Source organism: Alexandromys fortis, unplaced genomic scaffold (assembly GCF_014885135.2).
Source record: "Alexandromys fortis isolate MF-2015 unplaced genomic scaffold, M_Fortis_MF-2015_v1.1 scaffold_12, whole genome shotgun sequence".
Lineage (NCBI taxonomy): Eukaryota > Metazoa > Chordata > Mammalia > Rodentia > Cricetidae > Alexandromys > Alexandromys fortis.
In genome coordinates, this window is record NW_026067937.1 from 6,709,024 (window position 1) to 6,724,366 (window position 15,343).

The 15,343-nt window shown below is 48.2% G+C and overlaps 1 protein-coding gene across 6 annotated transcripts in view; it reads left to right on the plus strand.

The window, feature by feature from the left end:
- Window positions 1–517: 517 nt before the first annotated feature.
- Cd44 (CD44 molecule (IN blood group)) overlaps window positions 518–15,343 on the plus strand; it is an 82,794-nt gene continuing 67,968 nt past the window's right edge. For 2 of the 6 annotated variants that reach the window (XM_050147115.1, XM_050147116.1), the window contains exon 1: window positions 518–851. In XM_050147115.1, the coding sequence (XP_050003072.1) occupies window positions 779–851 (73 nt within the window). In that variant the 5' untranslated portion in view covers window positions 518–778. The remainder of the gene's footprint in view (window positions 852–15,343) is intronic. The other 4 variants (XM_050147117.1, XM_050147118.1, XM_050147119.1 and 1 more) reach the window with 4 other exon arrangements.

The following is a 15,343-nucleotide window of genomic DNA, read 5'->3' on the forward strand; positions in this document are numbered from 1 at the left end:
GGTAAGTGGGTGTAAGGATGGAGGTGCCGTGCTGGGACGGGAGGCTGACAGAGTAGAGTCAGATGGGATTCCCATAGCTGGCATCACTAGGTTTCCCTGAGCAGAGATCCACTGAGATTTTTGGACTTCTCTCAGAGGGAAAGAGGAATGAACACGCCCACAATTTCCCCACTTTTCAATCCCCACCCTGGCCTGGAAGGCACCATTCTCCCAACAGGATCTCCCTCTTGTCTGAGCTCCTCTCTAGGAAATGTCCAGCTTCCGGGGAAACCCGGACAGTCATTCCACAGCCAGGTTCCCAGAAGTTTAGAGGCAAAGGAGAGGCTTGAGTCTGAACTCTGAGGGGTGAGGTCACGGGACTCAGTCATTCTCCTCCTCCCAGGCAATGCTCCCCAAGGCAGGAGGGCTGGCCAGAGAAGGAAACCTGTGGAGTGGTCTGGGGGATGGGTCATGGGCAAACGGGGGCGGTAGCAACTCTCAGCTGCCAGAGAGAGCAGGGCAGGAGTTCAGAGGCAGCAGCGAAAGCAGGCTGGTGTGTCTTTAAACCTCCGTTGGCTGCTTAGTCACAGCCCCCTTGCTTTGGGTGTGTCTTTGAGCGCTCCCTCCCTCTTAGGTCACTCTTTCAAAGCCTGGAATAAAAACCGCAGCCAACTTCCGAGGCGGCCTCATTGCCCAGCGGCCCCCAGCCTGTGACAGGTTCCATCCATTTTCCTTGCCCCCCGCTCCCCGCGACCCTCTTTAAGAGACAACTAGATCCCTCGGTTCCATCCCGCACACCATGGACAAGTGTTGGTGGCACGCAGCTTGGGGACTCTGCCTCTTGCAGCTGAGCCTGGCGCAGCAGCAAATCGGTGAGTGGCTCCTAGCCTGGGCAACCAGGATGCGAACGCAGAGTGTCCCGGGACTCTAGCAGGATGTCCCTGGGTTGGATAGCCCGGGTAGGGAATACAGTAAAGTGAGCTCAGCAAAGCAAAGCTCGGTTTGCGGTTACGCTGTTGGACAGTTTGTTATTGGGAAGCGCCGCTTTGGTGAAAGGAAAAAAGAGAAAGGGAGAAGAAAGTTGGCTGGGCAGGTTGCCCGCCGCAGAATTTGGGCGAGGTCGCTGGCGCTTGTCGGAGCACATGGCGCAAAAGTAACTGTACTTTTGGATGCACGCAGCCGGTGTCCGGACTAACAGGCTCCGGTGCCCAGGGGCTCCCCCAAGCAGGGCTGGGCTTGCCGTGGGTGTCAGCGCAGAGGCAAGGACTGGGGCAGAGCTGGAGGGGAAACCTGTAGGGTAGTCCTCAAGGTGGCAGGGAGTGGCAAGCCAGAGGGTTGGCAATGATCTTTTCAGAAAGGAACCCCGGGAAGCTAAAGAGAGTAAGTTCCGGGCTTAGACAGGTTTGGGGGGGGGGGGCTCTTTCAGTCTGCTGTGGTCACCAACTGCTTTAACTTGTGGGAGCTTGAACCGGTTCTGTGTTGACGCTCTGAGTGCCTGGGCCAAGGTGGGCACATAAGAGAAGCAATGATTATTAGACCAGCTGTCCAGTACATGCAGCCCCTGGTTCTGCCAGTGCGGGCAAAGTCAAAGGGCAACACAGTTCCTATTCGCTGCCTGGCAGCTTCAGAGCAAGAGGGGACCTGTATCAGGGTAACACACAAGCGTTAGTGCAGAGACCATGATAAGCCATCTAAATGAGGTTGGTGGCTTTGGTGGCTGTGGAGGGGAGGAGTTAGGGTCAGGTATTCAATATGGCTCAATTCCAAACATTCCCTTCCTTTGTCTATATGTGAACAGATAATTCTACAAACGCTTTGTTTAACACCGGCACAGTTAATTTTTCTTTTAAGAAATGCCGGCTGGGTCATGAAGGCAGTTCAGCCTACAGTGAGCTCCTCTCAGCAAGAACTTATTAAAACTACTCGAGTGTGGGGGTGCTCAACCTGGGTATTTTGACATGCTAGGTGGAGACCATAAATTTTGAATTTTGATGCAGAAGCAATACAAGTAGTATTAAGAATAGCCGCGGGACTCTATTGGTTCCCTTTACTACTGTGCCAAGCTCTATGTTAGATAGTTCACATTTCAAATATGCTATCACATTTTATCCTCGTGGTGATTTGGTAAGAAGTGTTAATCTCTCTCTCTCTCTCTCTCTCTCTCTCTAAGAGTAGGGAACAGAGGCTCAGAGAGGTATTCACACAGCAAGGGGTGGGGTGGTGCCGGGTGTGAACCTCCAGAGTTAGACTCCCAGGGCATATCTGAATGCATGTGCTGGACAAAAACAAAAAGGCATCAGGCAAAGAGTCGTCTGACCAGCAGAGGTTACAGCAGAGGCTTCCAGAGGGAACCAGAGCTCCAATGGAGCCTCTAGAAGGCAGAAACATTCAGGACGGGTTGGGGAAGGGCAGAGAGCCCTGGACCTGGCCTCTCGGAAAAGGAGAAAGGTTGGACACCCACACCTTTTTGCTGTGGCTGTATTTTCTTAGCCTATCTCCTGGCTGCTCTCAAAAGCCTACTCCCAGGTCCTTGTTCCCTCTGACCCCTGGGGAGTCAGGTCCTAGAGATCAGCAGGCTCCCTCCTGCCTTGGGGTTTTCGCCTACCTGTTGTATACATTTTGTGGCATCAGGAGAAGCAGGGCCACCGAGGGCCATAGTAGTGACTGCCTAGGACTGGCTTTCATGCCTTTGTGAAATTGTTGGAAAGGAACCGAGACTCGAAAATGAGATCTGACTTAGAGGATGTGGGTCTGGGTAGGCAGAGGGAAGGAAAAAGGGCAGGGCGAGAAAAGAGGCATCATCGCTGCCCCCCCCCCCCAAATTCTAGGAGTGACTGGTTTTGGAAGATGGGGAAGCTTCGAGACTGGGCAAAGTTTTGTGGGGCAGGGGTACAGTGAGAGGAGAAACTGCCCAGAGTTGTGTCAGAAGTCAAAAAGTAGAAGAGTGTCCCCAGATAAACCAAGCAGCCCCAGGCACCCTGTGCTGTGGGGGCTCTGGTTAGAAGGCAGAGGGAAGGTGTCTCCATAGGCACATGTGTCCTTTCCTCCACACCCAGAGAACATTGCTAGAAATTTCCCTTCCATTGTTGGGAAAGAGGGGTGCATTTGAGCATCTTGGGGCTGACCCAGAGCCTTCTGGATCCCGCTTTCCGTTGGCAGTTAGAGCCCTGGCAGAGTCTTCCCATGTGAAGAAGTACGGAAGTGAGCTCCATCCCCGCTGAAGTTAGACTTGGTTCATTCATTCAGTTATTCCCCTTCCCTCACAGGACACCCACTTCCTTCCAACGCAGGGATGAGCTGTCGGAGACTCAGGCAGCTGAGGGGAAAAGTTTCTATTTCTGCCAACTTCCCCCTACACAGGAGGGGACGCTGGACCACATGAAATTCTTGGTCTATGACAGATCTCCTTAAATTCATTCCAGAAAAATTTCCTGATTCACTGACCAAGACTCAGAGATGGGAACTTCAAAGATCATTTAGGGGGAAAAAAGCCCTTCTTTTTCCCAAGAGGAAGCAGACTATGGGAGATAGGGATTGGTGATTTCCCCACCCACTCTGTTAGGGCGTGAGGACAACCCTGAAACTCTCCAGTCTCTGGAGGACTGTGGGGGTCCCACCATCTCCCCTGAAGAGCTGAGGGGAAGGGCGTGGCCAAAGGGGGTGTGGCATGATAATGTTCTAGCACCTTCAGTACAGCCTCCCTTCACACACAGTTTTGTATTTTATGGCCCAATACACCCAGTTTGAGTTTAAGAATAATGAACACTAATTTCCCTAAGGGAAATTGAGGCTCAAGAGGGATCCATCTTGTTTTAGGGCTTGTAATGCTTCCAGCACATCACTGAAAAGTTAGGAGTACCCCATTTTAAAATCCTGGCAAGTTACTATTGCCACTCAACATCTGGAGTTCTTAAGAAGTCCCACCCTCTGCTCAGATTCAGGTGGAGTTTAGTGTTAGGTTTTCTTACCTAGCCTTGCAATAGTCATACACATTAGTACTTTCCTAACACCGTTGTCTTGATAAAGAAATAGAGACTCAGAACTAACGGGACTCACCCAAGAACATAGGGGTAGAGTTGGAGTACCCCATCATCTAACATCACCCCCTCACCACCTTTGGAGGATTCCGGAAAAAAGTGTGTTATCTCTCACTGTTCCAGTCCCCTGTAGTCAGCAAAGTGATCGTGAATGGCTTCTCTTGCCACCCTCTAGCAGACGGTAGGCTCTTGACTGCTCTGCCTCGCCCTCCTCTGTCCCTGTCTCTGGGCTCAGCCACAGCTGTCAGGCACACCAACCTTGTTATTTATTGCAGGAATAAGTCAGTTCCTTTATCGGAGTCCGGTTGCCCCTTTAGACATGCTCTCATTTGTAGGTTTGGCAAAAAGGGAGAGGTTGCTCCTTGCCCAAGAGACAAGTCAGGGCAACACCCTTTGCCTGCAAATTAAGAAAAGCCCACAGACACTCGTTCTCATGTTTCCCCCGCAGGCATTTCGGAAGCAATGACCCATAGAGAGCCGCTTTTATGGACTCTTTGGACAGTTATACAGACCCCATTTGAGGGGAAGTCTTGAAATCCCAGGCAGTGGGTGGACATGGCTTTCTAGAGAAGTCACAGATCTTGAATCAAAATCCACTGAGAACCTCCAGGGGACATGTGGCCACTCAAGTCGGTAGACTCTGCCCCACTAATAAACAGGCAGCGGGGGGAGGAGAAGTGGTTTCCCCACCAGTCTGTCCTGGGGTTGGGGACAAGGTATGAGGTTTCATCAGTACCTCCATTTTAGCAACCCCACCCAGAGCGTGAGAGGGAAATGATCTTGTGAAAGAGCGAGCTGGAGCAGGTGGCAGCTACTTCCTGGCCCCGTGGAGTTTTCAAAGGGGATCTTCTCTACTTCAGAGAGAAATTCTTGGGGTTTGCACAACAAGAAGCTGATGACTCAATTTTTTTTCATACCTTTGCTTAAATGAGGACACACAAGCATTTTTTTTTTTAAAAAAAAAAGAAGGTCCTTAAAATTGAGCCCACTTTTCACTTTCTTAGCGGGTAGAAATTTCTCTCCAACAAGTACTCCTGGGGCTAGTGCGAAACTCAGTGACAGAGTATTTGTCTAGCGGGCATGAAGTCCCGCACTTGATCTTCAGAACTAAAAACAAAAACAAAAACAAACCAACCAAACAAACAAAACCCATACTAGCTCCAAACTAGTCAGCAAGGGTTGGGGGAGCCAGGGCAGCTAGGCAGGAACGGGAAGACCGCCTCTGCCATTGCCTTCTGCAGCTCCACACACTGCCCTGGTATCAGGGATTATATCTCAACCATTTTTGAGTCCCAAGACCTCCGTGCTGGCCCACAAAGAGGACCAGAAATGTTGAACCGAAATAAGGTCTCAAATAGTGAAGAGTTCTGGTGTATAGAGGCTGCCTGACACCCTGGGAGTGCAAGTGTGTTTACGTGTACATGCCAGTGTGCTGACGGCTTTGCTGTTGACCTGCACAGGGTGAGAAGAAGGCTTGGCTGGCCAACTGCTTACAGTAGGACTCCTGTGTCCTCTTCCCAAGCAGAGAGTCTGCCCGTCTGTGGTTTTGGTGGCTGCTGGCTCTGGGGCCAGTAGTGTAAGGAGCAGGTTAGGGAATGGCTGCTGGGTGAGAAGCGAGCTGGGTGCTGACACCAAACCCACACTTAAACCTCAAAATGAAACACTGCCCAGTAATGGCTGGCTTTGTGAGCTGCTGGTCTGAGACTTGAGTCCTTGGGAAAGAGGCCCACACAACCTCTGACCCACACTTGCTTCTGGCAGGTGGCAGCAAGAGGGAGAGGGGCAGAAACACCTCCCAGAAGATTCTGGTATCTTCTACGACCTGCTATCCAAACTGACACTACTATACCCACAAAGTTGCTAATCTACAGGACACCCCGCCAGCTTCCTTTGCATGGAGCTTGCCCAGTACGAAGTTGCTCACAGCTGGGGCAGGCCCTACCTTCCCTGGGATCACTTTCCCTGAAATGTTCAGAGACAAACATGGGGATGAGGGGATGATAGTGTGGGGGCCAGACTCACAGAGCCAGAAACTCCATGTGGTTGGGGTGCACCAGCTGCCTGGGTGTGCCCTCCTGGGGGCAAGTGTCCCTCCTTTGTGCAAGTGTGGGCAGACAGATTCTAAGTGGGTGGGGATGGCTTGAGTCACCCAGGAGGAGATTTGCAAAACTCAGGTCTCAAGAATCTTCCTCGAGTCTTCAGCTTTTGAAAGTAAAGGTTAATTGCAAAACCCCAGGGAGGAGGCATCAGTCATCAGAGCAGTGATTTTTTGAGCATCTGTACTTTTGACAACGGCTGGAAGTGCAAGCCTGTTGAGAGCCGCTGCCCCTGCTGGTTGAAGGTTTACCAATGTTAATAATTGTAATAAGCAGAACTGAAGTCCTCTTTGTTTTCTGTACACTAACTTGTTTAAATGATACACCAATATCACAAAAACAGTCTTTTATTCTCCCTTTTCACACGAGGTAACTTGGCACAGAATTTAAGGAAGTGGGCCAAGGCCACATGGTTGTAAAGTGTTGGGGGCTGAGATTCAAACCCAGGTCCTGTGAGTGCAGATGCCCATGGAGTCCAGAAGAGAGTGTCGGGTGCCCTGGGTCTGGAGTTACAGCCAACAGTGAGGCCGCATAGGATGCTTGGAACTGAACTCTGGTCCTCGAAAAGAGCAGAAGGTGCTCTTACCCTCTGAGCTATCTCTCTAGCCCCTTGGCTTTCATTTTAATACATGATGTCAGAGAGAGGACTGGGCTTGCCAAAAACGGGAGGGAAAAGATAACCGGATGAAAACTTTTCCCCATTCATCCTCTGAGTGGCTCACTTATTCTGATACCTGAACGGGAGTCTAGTCCCTTTCTGGTGGTGAGGGTGAGGTGCTGGCGAGGTGTAGACTCGGTGAGGTAAATTAATGGATGGTGATAGAGGATTGGTTCATAGTCTCTTCATTACTTCTCCCCTGGGCGAAGGTGGACTTTACTGATTGATATTTTTCCATAATCTAAGACTGTGGCTATGGATACAGAAAACCGAAGTGAGGACCAAATGAGTAGAAACAGCACACTTAATTCTTTGCTTAAGGGACTCTGCACGCAGGGTGGGGAGGAAGGTCACTGAGGAAAGAGTCTGCCAGGAATTAGGTTGTACATACTTAGGGCTCGGAGTAGTTAGCTCATAGGTGCCCTCCTTCCCAGCTCTGTGGTAAACCAAGTGACCTGGGATCAGTTTGGTGAAGCAGGTGACCATCGCTCAGGGAATAAGATCCTTTGCCCTGGGGCCCTCCAGCTGAGAAACAAGTCACCCAGGATGAGAAGTCACTTTGTGCACAAGTGACTTAGTCTGTAGGAAGGGCTGTAGGCCTCTGGCCCCATGACAAAAACTCATTCAGGATTCCCCCTGTTTTAATGTCCTGTATCTCTTTACTATCAAGCAGGTCTGCAGCGCCTCCCATAAGCACCTACCCCCAAGCCACGACCTAGGTGGCACTGTTCCTTACTTCATTTTTAAAAAAGGATAATAGTGATACCTTTTTGCAAGTGTTCACTTCCCTAACTAATACGCAAGGGAGACGAGTGGGTACATGCAGCTGGCGCTTGCCCTTGGCCTTTACAGTCATTTCACTACAATCCTGACCCCATCTCTGTAGGTTCCAAAAGAAAAAAAACATAGTATGTCAGGCACAGATGTTTGCACCCTGTCGGGAAAGCTAAGGCCAACAGAGATGAGTTCCAACCTGAAGCCTAGAGAGGACCATTTGCATCAATGTCATTTATGTAGCTACCAGAGAGTCGTGGGGTCTCTCCACCAGCCAAGGGAGGGCATGGACTCAGGGCAGTCCAAAGAGTACAGGTCATGCACGCATGGGTGAGGTTGGCGAGGAACTCTGCCAACAGTTTGTCTTTGCACTGGATCTCTGCGATGGGGCTACTCCTTCTCGTGACTCCCGAGAAGTCAGGCTCCTCCATTTAGCCACTCCTAAGTGTGCTCACTTCCTCTGCTGCCCGCTAGTTGAACCTCCTGATCATTCATTAAAAATCCACTTAGGATGATGGTTCAGTCAGTAGAACGCTTGCCTGGAAAACACAAGGCTCTAAGCCTAGTCCTCAGCTTTCTCGTGAAAAGCCAGGAGTGGCAGTGCACACTTACAGTCCCCAGTGCCGGGAAGACAAGATCTCTGAGGGTCTCGGGTGGTCAACCAAGTCTATTTGACAACTCCAGGTCAGTGGGAGAGCCTCTCTCCAAAAAGCAGGGTGCAGCACTTCTAAGAACCGACGTGAGGCTGTCTTCCTGTTTCCATGTGCACATGCACTGAACACACAGAAACATGCACATACATTACATGGGTGTGCAATATGCATAAAATAATAAGATTTAACTTAAAAAAGAAGCAAAAGAAATGCTCTTTATCTGTAGCTACGTATCTTCAAAGCTCCTGACAGAAAACTCATGCCTCATGAACATGTCTGCAGATACTGCAGCTCCCCGCTATGGCATATTTCCCCAACTACAGTAAGCTCTCATTAAATATTTAGACAGTTAACTCAATAAAATTCCTGGAGTTAATCTGGAAGAAATCACCATCAATAACTATTTGAGATCCTTTTGGTAAGTTCTGGTTATATTATTTTCAACTTTGCCTTTTCTTTTCGGCCCATAGGACCCCCACCCCCACCATCCTACCCAAACCCCATGCCTCCCAGGGTGTCTTGCAGCAAATCTCAAACTCCTTGAAGTTTCTTTTCTGGGCAGCCTCTTCATCTTAAGTAAACCTTTCTTAAGGTTTAATGTGTTGGGCAAGGCCAGGAGGATAAAAAACCCATTAGGTTTTGTCTAGTAGGGTAGGCCTCTTGGTTTCCTTTAGGTCTGGCTACATCTGTGACTCGGTCCTTACCTTACAATCTGACCTTGTATATAGTGAACCTCCAGCACTGAAACCCTGTTCTCAGCAACACTCTGAGTAGAGATGTTGGCTTTTGGGTCCCTGTGTTAAAAATGTGTGGTGGGGTAGAGAGAATGAGTGCTGTTTCTTCCCACTGATGGGTTCCAGATCAAGGAGCTTCCCTGTGTAACCAGACATTTGTTGCTGGAGTTTGTCTTGGGAGGAGGTGGTGGTGTTGGAGACCTCATGGCTGAGAAACAAGAGAGATTTGAGATTTTGGTTCACTCTCTTTCTCCCAAGTTGAGCTCAGGCAGTTGTGCCTAGAATAAGATCCACGGCATACAGAAGTGCCCCCAGTACAGAAATGAGTCTTCTCTTCTGTTCCGGGGACTTCTTCACTCTACAATGCTTCCCCCACACTATCCCCACTCTTGCCATGTGTGAAAGGAGAGACATGACTCTAGGGGACCTCCACAGTTCATTCCAGAACTCCCGCTCTGTAAGGTCATCACTCTGAGTTCACTGATACCCATGCTTCATAAAACTCGAGGGAAACAAAAACACTACTATAATACTAAGCTCGTACAGTCCTGAAAAGTGGTGCCCAGTGTAGATTAAATGTCAGAAGTGAATTATTAATCCATGCCAGAAAAAGCACAATGACCCATCTGCACTTCATAAACACCAGCAGGCAACAGTAACTCCTAGGGACAAGGTGCTTCCCTCCTTGTGCGCCACCAAATTCTCCCTCCTCTTGGAAGTGGGCAGGTGCAGTGGTCCAGGACAGAGAAGTTAGCAGTGCCTCCAAGACTCACGGCTTCCACTGAAGAAAACCAGCCCTGGGACCATGGGCAGGATGGAAACACTCCTTACTTCAAGTGATGATTCAAACAATATTGTCCCAAAGGGCCTGGAAATCCAACTCCCGAAGAGAAGAAACAACTATGTCCTTTGCTCTCAGAGCTTCGTGAGCATTCTGGGTTTCTCAGCCTCCCTCGAGGAGCCTTTGCAGCATGTCACTGCAAAATGATCCATGAACTCAGTAAAACACGCACTATAATACATGCACATATTGTCTGAAATGGTGGCTCAGAGGTTAAGAGCAGTGGCTGCTCTTCCAGAGGATCCAGGTTCTTTTCTCAGTACCACATGCTAGCTCCCAACTGTCAGTAAGCGGTTCTAGCTCCAAGGGCTCTGAGGGTACCAAGCTCAGGTATGGTACATAGACAGACACACAGGCAAATCACCCATACACATAAAGTGAAATGGTGATAATAACATACATGCACACCTTACACATATTATACATGTATATAAGATACAAACTTAAGTAAGGCACCGTACAACACATTTCACTGTTTCTACCAAGAGATTTCAAGATCTTTGTTAATTTTTTCTTCTTATCAATCCAGAGAAATTATTGCTCAGTGGGGAAAAAAAAGAAATTACAAATACTGTGTTACGGCAGAGGTTTTCGAAGTGGCTCAGAGGTTGAATACCCAATCTGCTTCCAGCCTTTTACCGGTCACTGAAGGTTTTCAGTCAGGCTGCCCCTTTCTGCTTGTCCCCAGCTCATACCCATTCGAAACTCACCAACCTCTGGTTGAAAAGAAATCCCAGATAAATTCATGCCCCATGTCACATTCGTGCCCTTAGCTGTTGACCATGGCTCTGCCATCTGTACTTCCAACCAGTCACACAGACGTTGTGTTACTCTAGAAGAAGTGGGAACCCACGTGCAGACAGCAGATAGCTCTTCACCTCGGTCACAGAGCGACTGTGGGCATGGTCCTTCTTTTATCAGTTTCTGTTTCCTCGGCTATAAAAAAACGAGGTGACAAACCACACTTCATTCTAGTGAGCTGTGCAATTGACAACTGGAATGAAGGGTGGCATCAGTCACAGGTTGGTTTCTGTTCGTATGACATTTATTACTGATCATAGAGGCTGCCTGGGGTTCTGTGTTTAAAACCCTAATCTGTACACAAAGAATGCTGTGATCTGTTAGTGATGTCTGCTGTGGACAGAGAGGATTGGCTCCCCCTTGTCATACCAGTGTCACTATACTAGAGCACCAGGCTTCTCTAGTTTATGTTTGTGAAAGTCGTGTATGATCTCCTGCCTGTTTCGCCAGTCTTGAGCCTACATAAGGAGCCATACTGGTGATCCTGCCCCCTTCCAGAACAGTATAAAAATAGTCTTTTACCCCAGAGGACAGGTTCAGTGACTTGTGCCTTCTCTTTTGATTCATGCGCATTCTGTTTTCCCATCACCCCATGTCAAGCTAGATGCTTGGAGCCAGGAATCTCCTGTTTGAACCAAGGCCAGACTTCCTGGCAAAGGGCCCTTCCTTCACATCTCCTCCATCTGCAAACTGAGAAGACAAAAAAAGCGATGCCTCACCCGTGAGGGTGATAGGAGAAATAACTGGCTAATGGGAGGAGAGCCTTTGAAGATGAAAGGGTTGTACGTGATGTTAATTACAACTTTTATCAGCCCCGGAGCCTCTGCATTCTCAGCTGCCACCGGGCGCTCCTCTGTGTGTCCCAAATGTAAAAGCAGCGGCAGCATTCCAGACTGCCCCAGTGCATGGCATCCCAGTCACGAAAGCCGAATTCTAGGCTCAGCCTAGCCAACCCTCTCTGGCCACTCAAATTTCCCACTACTCATCCCCAAGGGAAAAAGTAGACTCACTACCTGGGCAGGTAAGATAAGATAGAACTGAGGTATCAACAAAAGGCTCCATGGAGAGTCTATTAGAAATAGCCCCTAGGTAAGATTAGGGCGCTCTGCTCTAATTCCCAACCTGTGAAAGCCTAATTGTGTGACCTTGGGCTATGGGCTTTATCTGTCCAATACTGTGTGAACCACCTAGGATAATAATCCCTCTGCCTCCCCTTGACCTCTGCACCTTCCCTTGCTGATGTGAAAGTAGGTTTTTTTTTTTTTTTTTTTTTTTTTTTTTTTTTTTTTTTTTTTTTTTTTTTTTTTTTCCTCCCTGGTCAGGCTGAAGCACGTGAATACAACTACAGGGTGCTATTATTACCTGGGCTAACTTTCGCCTTTATCGGTGTCTCCTGTTGCTGGTTGACCCCAGCCGTTGAAACCATATTCTTCGGAATGCTCACCAATCTTCTCAGAGCTTGCACTTCTTCTTATCTAAGAAGGCTCCGTATTGGCTCAGGCTTCCTAGTTCTGCTGTTTCCCGAGGCATGAGAATGCATCTCAGCTGGCAGAGGACTGCGGTGTGGGACTCAATGCTTTTGGTGGGGTAACTCAATCACAGCACTGGAGACAGGTGAGAGAGGTGTTGTCTGATTTTCTAGTACTGAGAGTCAACTTGAAAGGTGCAAGCTGAACCGGGTCCCCACAGAAGCACCAAAATATGGCTTAGAAGATGCAGAAATGCAGAAAGAGAAGGAAGACGCTAATAGAAAAGTGACTGTGGCCTAGACACCGCAAGCCAAAGATGCTACCATCTTAGAAAAAAGTGCTGAAAAGTATATAGGCCCCTTGTCTTTGATAGCTAAAGGAAGGAAACCTCAAGGATTCAAGTGATTTTCCCAAGGTCACACAACCAGCTAGTTAAACCCAGGCCTTCCGACTCCTAGGCAAGTCTTTGTCCATTTCTCCTCTTTGAAATAATAGAGTTTATTAAACACTGGATGACTGTTCTCAGAATACCCGGACTGTAAACAGGGAAGAAGCCAAAGGAACAGTACATTCGTGGCACGATAGGAAATGGTGTAGGTGACTATACCTTTTGGGGACTGTTGCTGTGTTAGAGATGCTCACTTTCTTGCTTCTCTTATTTGGTGTGTTTTGGATCTTTTCTCACTTATGGGGCAACTGAAACAAAAGACCCAGAGCAACCTAGCCTGACCTTTGGGATTCTGAGCAAAGTCAATGGTCATATGTTCCATGGGTTGTGTTAACAAGATGTGTGAAACTACCGTATCTGCTAGACAGTGAGGATGTGACTTGAGATGCAAAGCTCAGTCTCGTCGGGACTTCCTGAAAGCAGCTGTGTCTAAGAGACAGACACTAAACAAAGATGAGCCCTTATTTAATTACATGTGTCCTGTGTGATGGAAGAGACACCCACAATCTAGTGAAGGCATATACAAAGGGGATCCCATCTGTTCCGAGCCTCTTGAGCCCATCCGTGTCCAGCATTAACTGTGTTTGCAGCATTCCTTGTTCTTTGAGGTCCTTATTTGTTGGATTTCTCAGAACCCCACTAGCTCTGTGTGAAAAACACGATCTGATGAGTGTGGTCAAAGTTCCTCGTAGTGATATGAGCTAAACCAAGCCTCCTTTGGCGGCCTTCCTTTTGGGTTGTATAAAACTTCTCCAGATACTGACGCTTCTTGGTAATCATATCTGCTCTGCAATAGCCCATGGCAGAAGGGAATCAGGGGAATCTAAGAAGTGACTTGAATTTTAGAAGCATGTGTCAGAGTGGCAAAGGAAGGCAGATTCTGAAGAAACAGAAGGTTAAAAAAAAAAACTTACCAAATGGTATAGGCAGCACCTGCTCCAAATGGCCTATTGTCGGCCACCGTATCCAATCCAAGAAAGAAAAGTGAAGAGTATCTGCCCCATCGTGATGACAGCATTCTCCTTATCCTCTCTTCCTCAGATGCATCTCCTTTGGCAGGTGGGATAGGGATGTGTCACCACTATCACAACCCACTAGAAGCTACACCCCATCGAGGCAGCAAACCACATGCTTGTTATCCACCGCCTGTATCTGGATCCATATTTGTCAGGCATCTAGGCAGGCATCTCTGTGAATAACTCCCCCCACAGTAAGAAACATGGGAGCAGGTGGCCTCAGGAGCGCGGTGATATTGCCAAGACTCGTGGCACTCTTTTCCCAACTGTGCACCGCTGTTCTTGTTGTCGTCTGATGGCCGTTGTCTTCCTCATGCTGCCCAAATGACACCCACAGCTCCAAGCATAAAAACTATGCCAGTGTTCATCAGCAGAAGGGATGCTTTAGTCACAAACACCTCTCTTTTAAAATGGAGAAACACCTTTCCCAGAGGGCTTTGGTGGACTCCTCTTTTCTTTCATTGGACCAATGGGCTCACATGACGGGCAAGGAAACTCAGGCCGCAGTGACTGACTTAAGCCCAATCATGATCCATCCATTAGAGATGGGAATCTGGTCCTTCCCTCTCCAGCACAAGTTCTAGATTTCTGTGCAGATTTGAGTTCAGTTAGATCTATATTGCCATTGTAGCAATGTCTGCTGTGATGTGTAAGGCCCCAGAGAGTATCTACCAATCTGGTAGACATATGATTTGAGACTCAATATAGGACGAAGCCAGAGACACAAAGCTAATTTCTTATTTTGCTGAGCCACACCCTCCAGCTTTTTTTCTGAGAAGCTGCACCTCATAGTGAGGCTTTGTGGGAGATTCATCACAATTTGAGGTCTATGTTTTTTCTCAATCCCAGTAGCTTCAAATGTATCCTTTTTCTCTTCCACAAAAGGAGAAACCATTGAGGAATAATATTAAACTTGTTATGACTGATAAGTGATAGCTCCTGGGCTCATCTTTTGCATGCTTGAGCACCTTATTACTAGAAACGTACAACTTGCAGCCCATCTCTGCGCTGCTGGAGCTGCCCCCACACGAGGACCACTTCTCTGCAGTGATCCATTAAAAGAGAATTACCCTGACCTTGGATGCGCATCTATCCCTGTAAGCTCTGAGATGATGACTCCCAAGGGAGATGGCAGGCTTCCCCTTCCTATTACATTTTTCCACTGGAGTGTTTTAATGTGTGTGAAGTGTTTTCAGCTCCATTATCTTGTCCAGCATTCACATTAACTTCGTGGTTAGCATTACTATACTTTTTCCCCTAACCATAGTAAAGTTTTAATGATTTTTCCTAAGTTCACTACAAGTCAAGGTCAGAGCTAATTGGTGTACTCTGAGGATTAGAATCCTAGATTATACCTCCAGAACTCGTGTCTGTGTCTTCATTTTTCATTAGCACCCACGGGGCCCTGATTTAGCTTTAGAGAGAGGCCTTCAGGGTTTAAAATTTTTGTTGACTGTCTCATATGTACATATAATGATTTTGAGTCATTTTTACCCCTCCCGGTTCCCTCCTCTCATTCCTATTCTGTCTTCTGCGGAAGTCTTTCTTCTTCCTACTGAGTCCCCTGTTGCTCTCAAGTCTGTTTTTGTATGTGACTTGTGGAGTTTAGTTATAGTCGCTCACATGAGCATGGATGGGAGATTATTTACTGGGACAGCAGCAACTTGTGAGTGGCTACACCACTGAAGAAAGTAACTCCCTGTCTCCCAGCAACCAGGGACTACTGATAGTTCCTTAGGGAGGGGCAGGGCCGCATTATCATCTGCTCTACCTGTGACGAAATGCTGGCAGGCCCAGTCTTGTGCAGCTAACCACACACACATGAGCTAACGAGAGT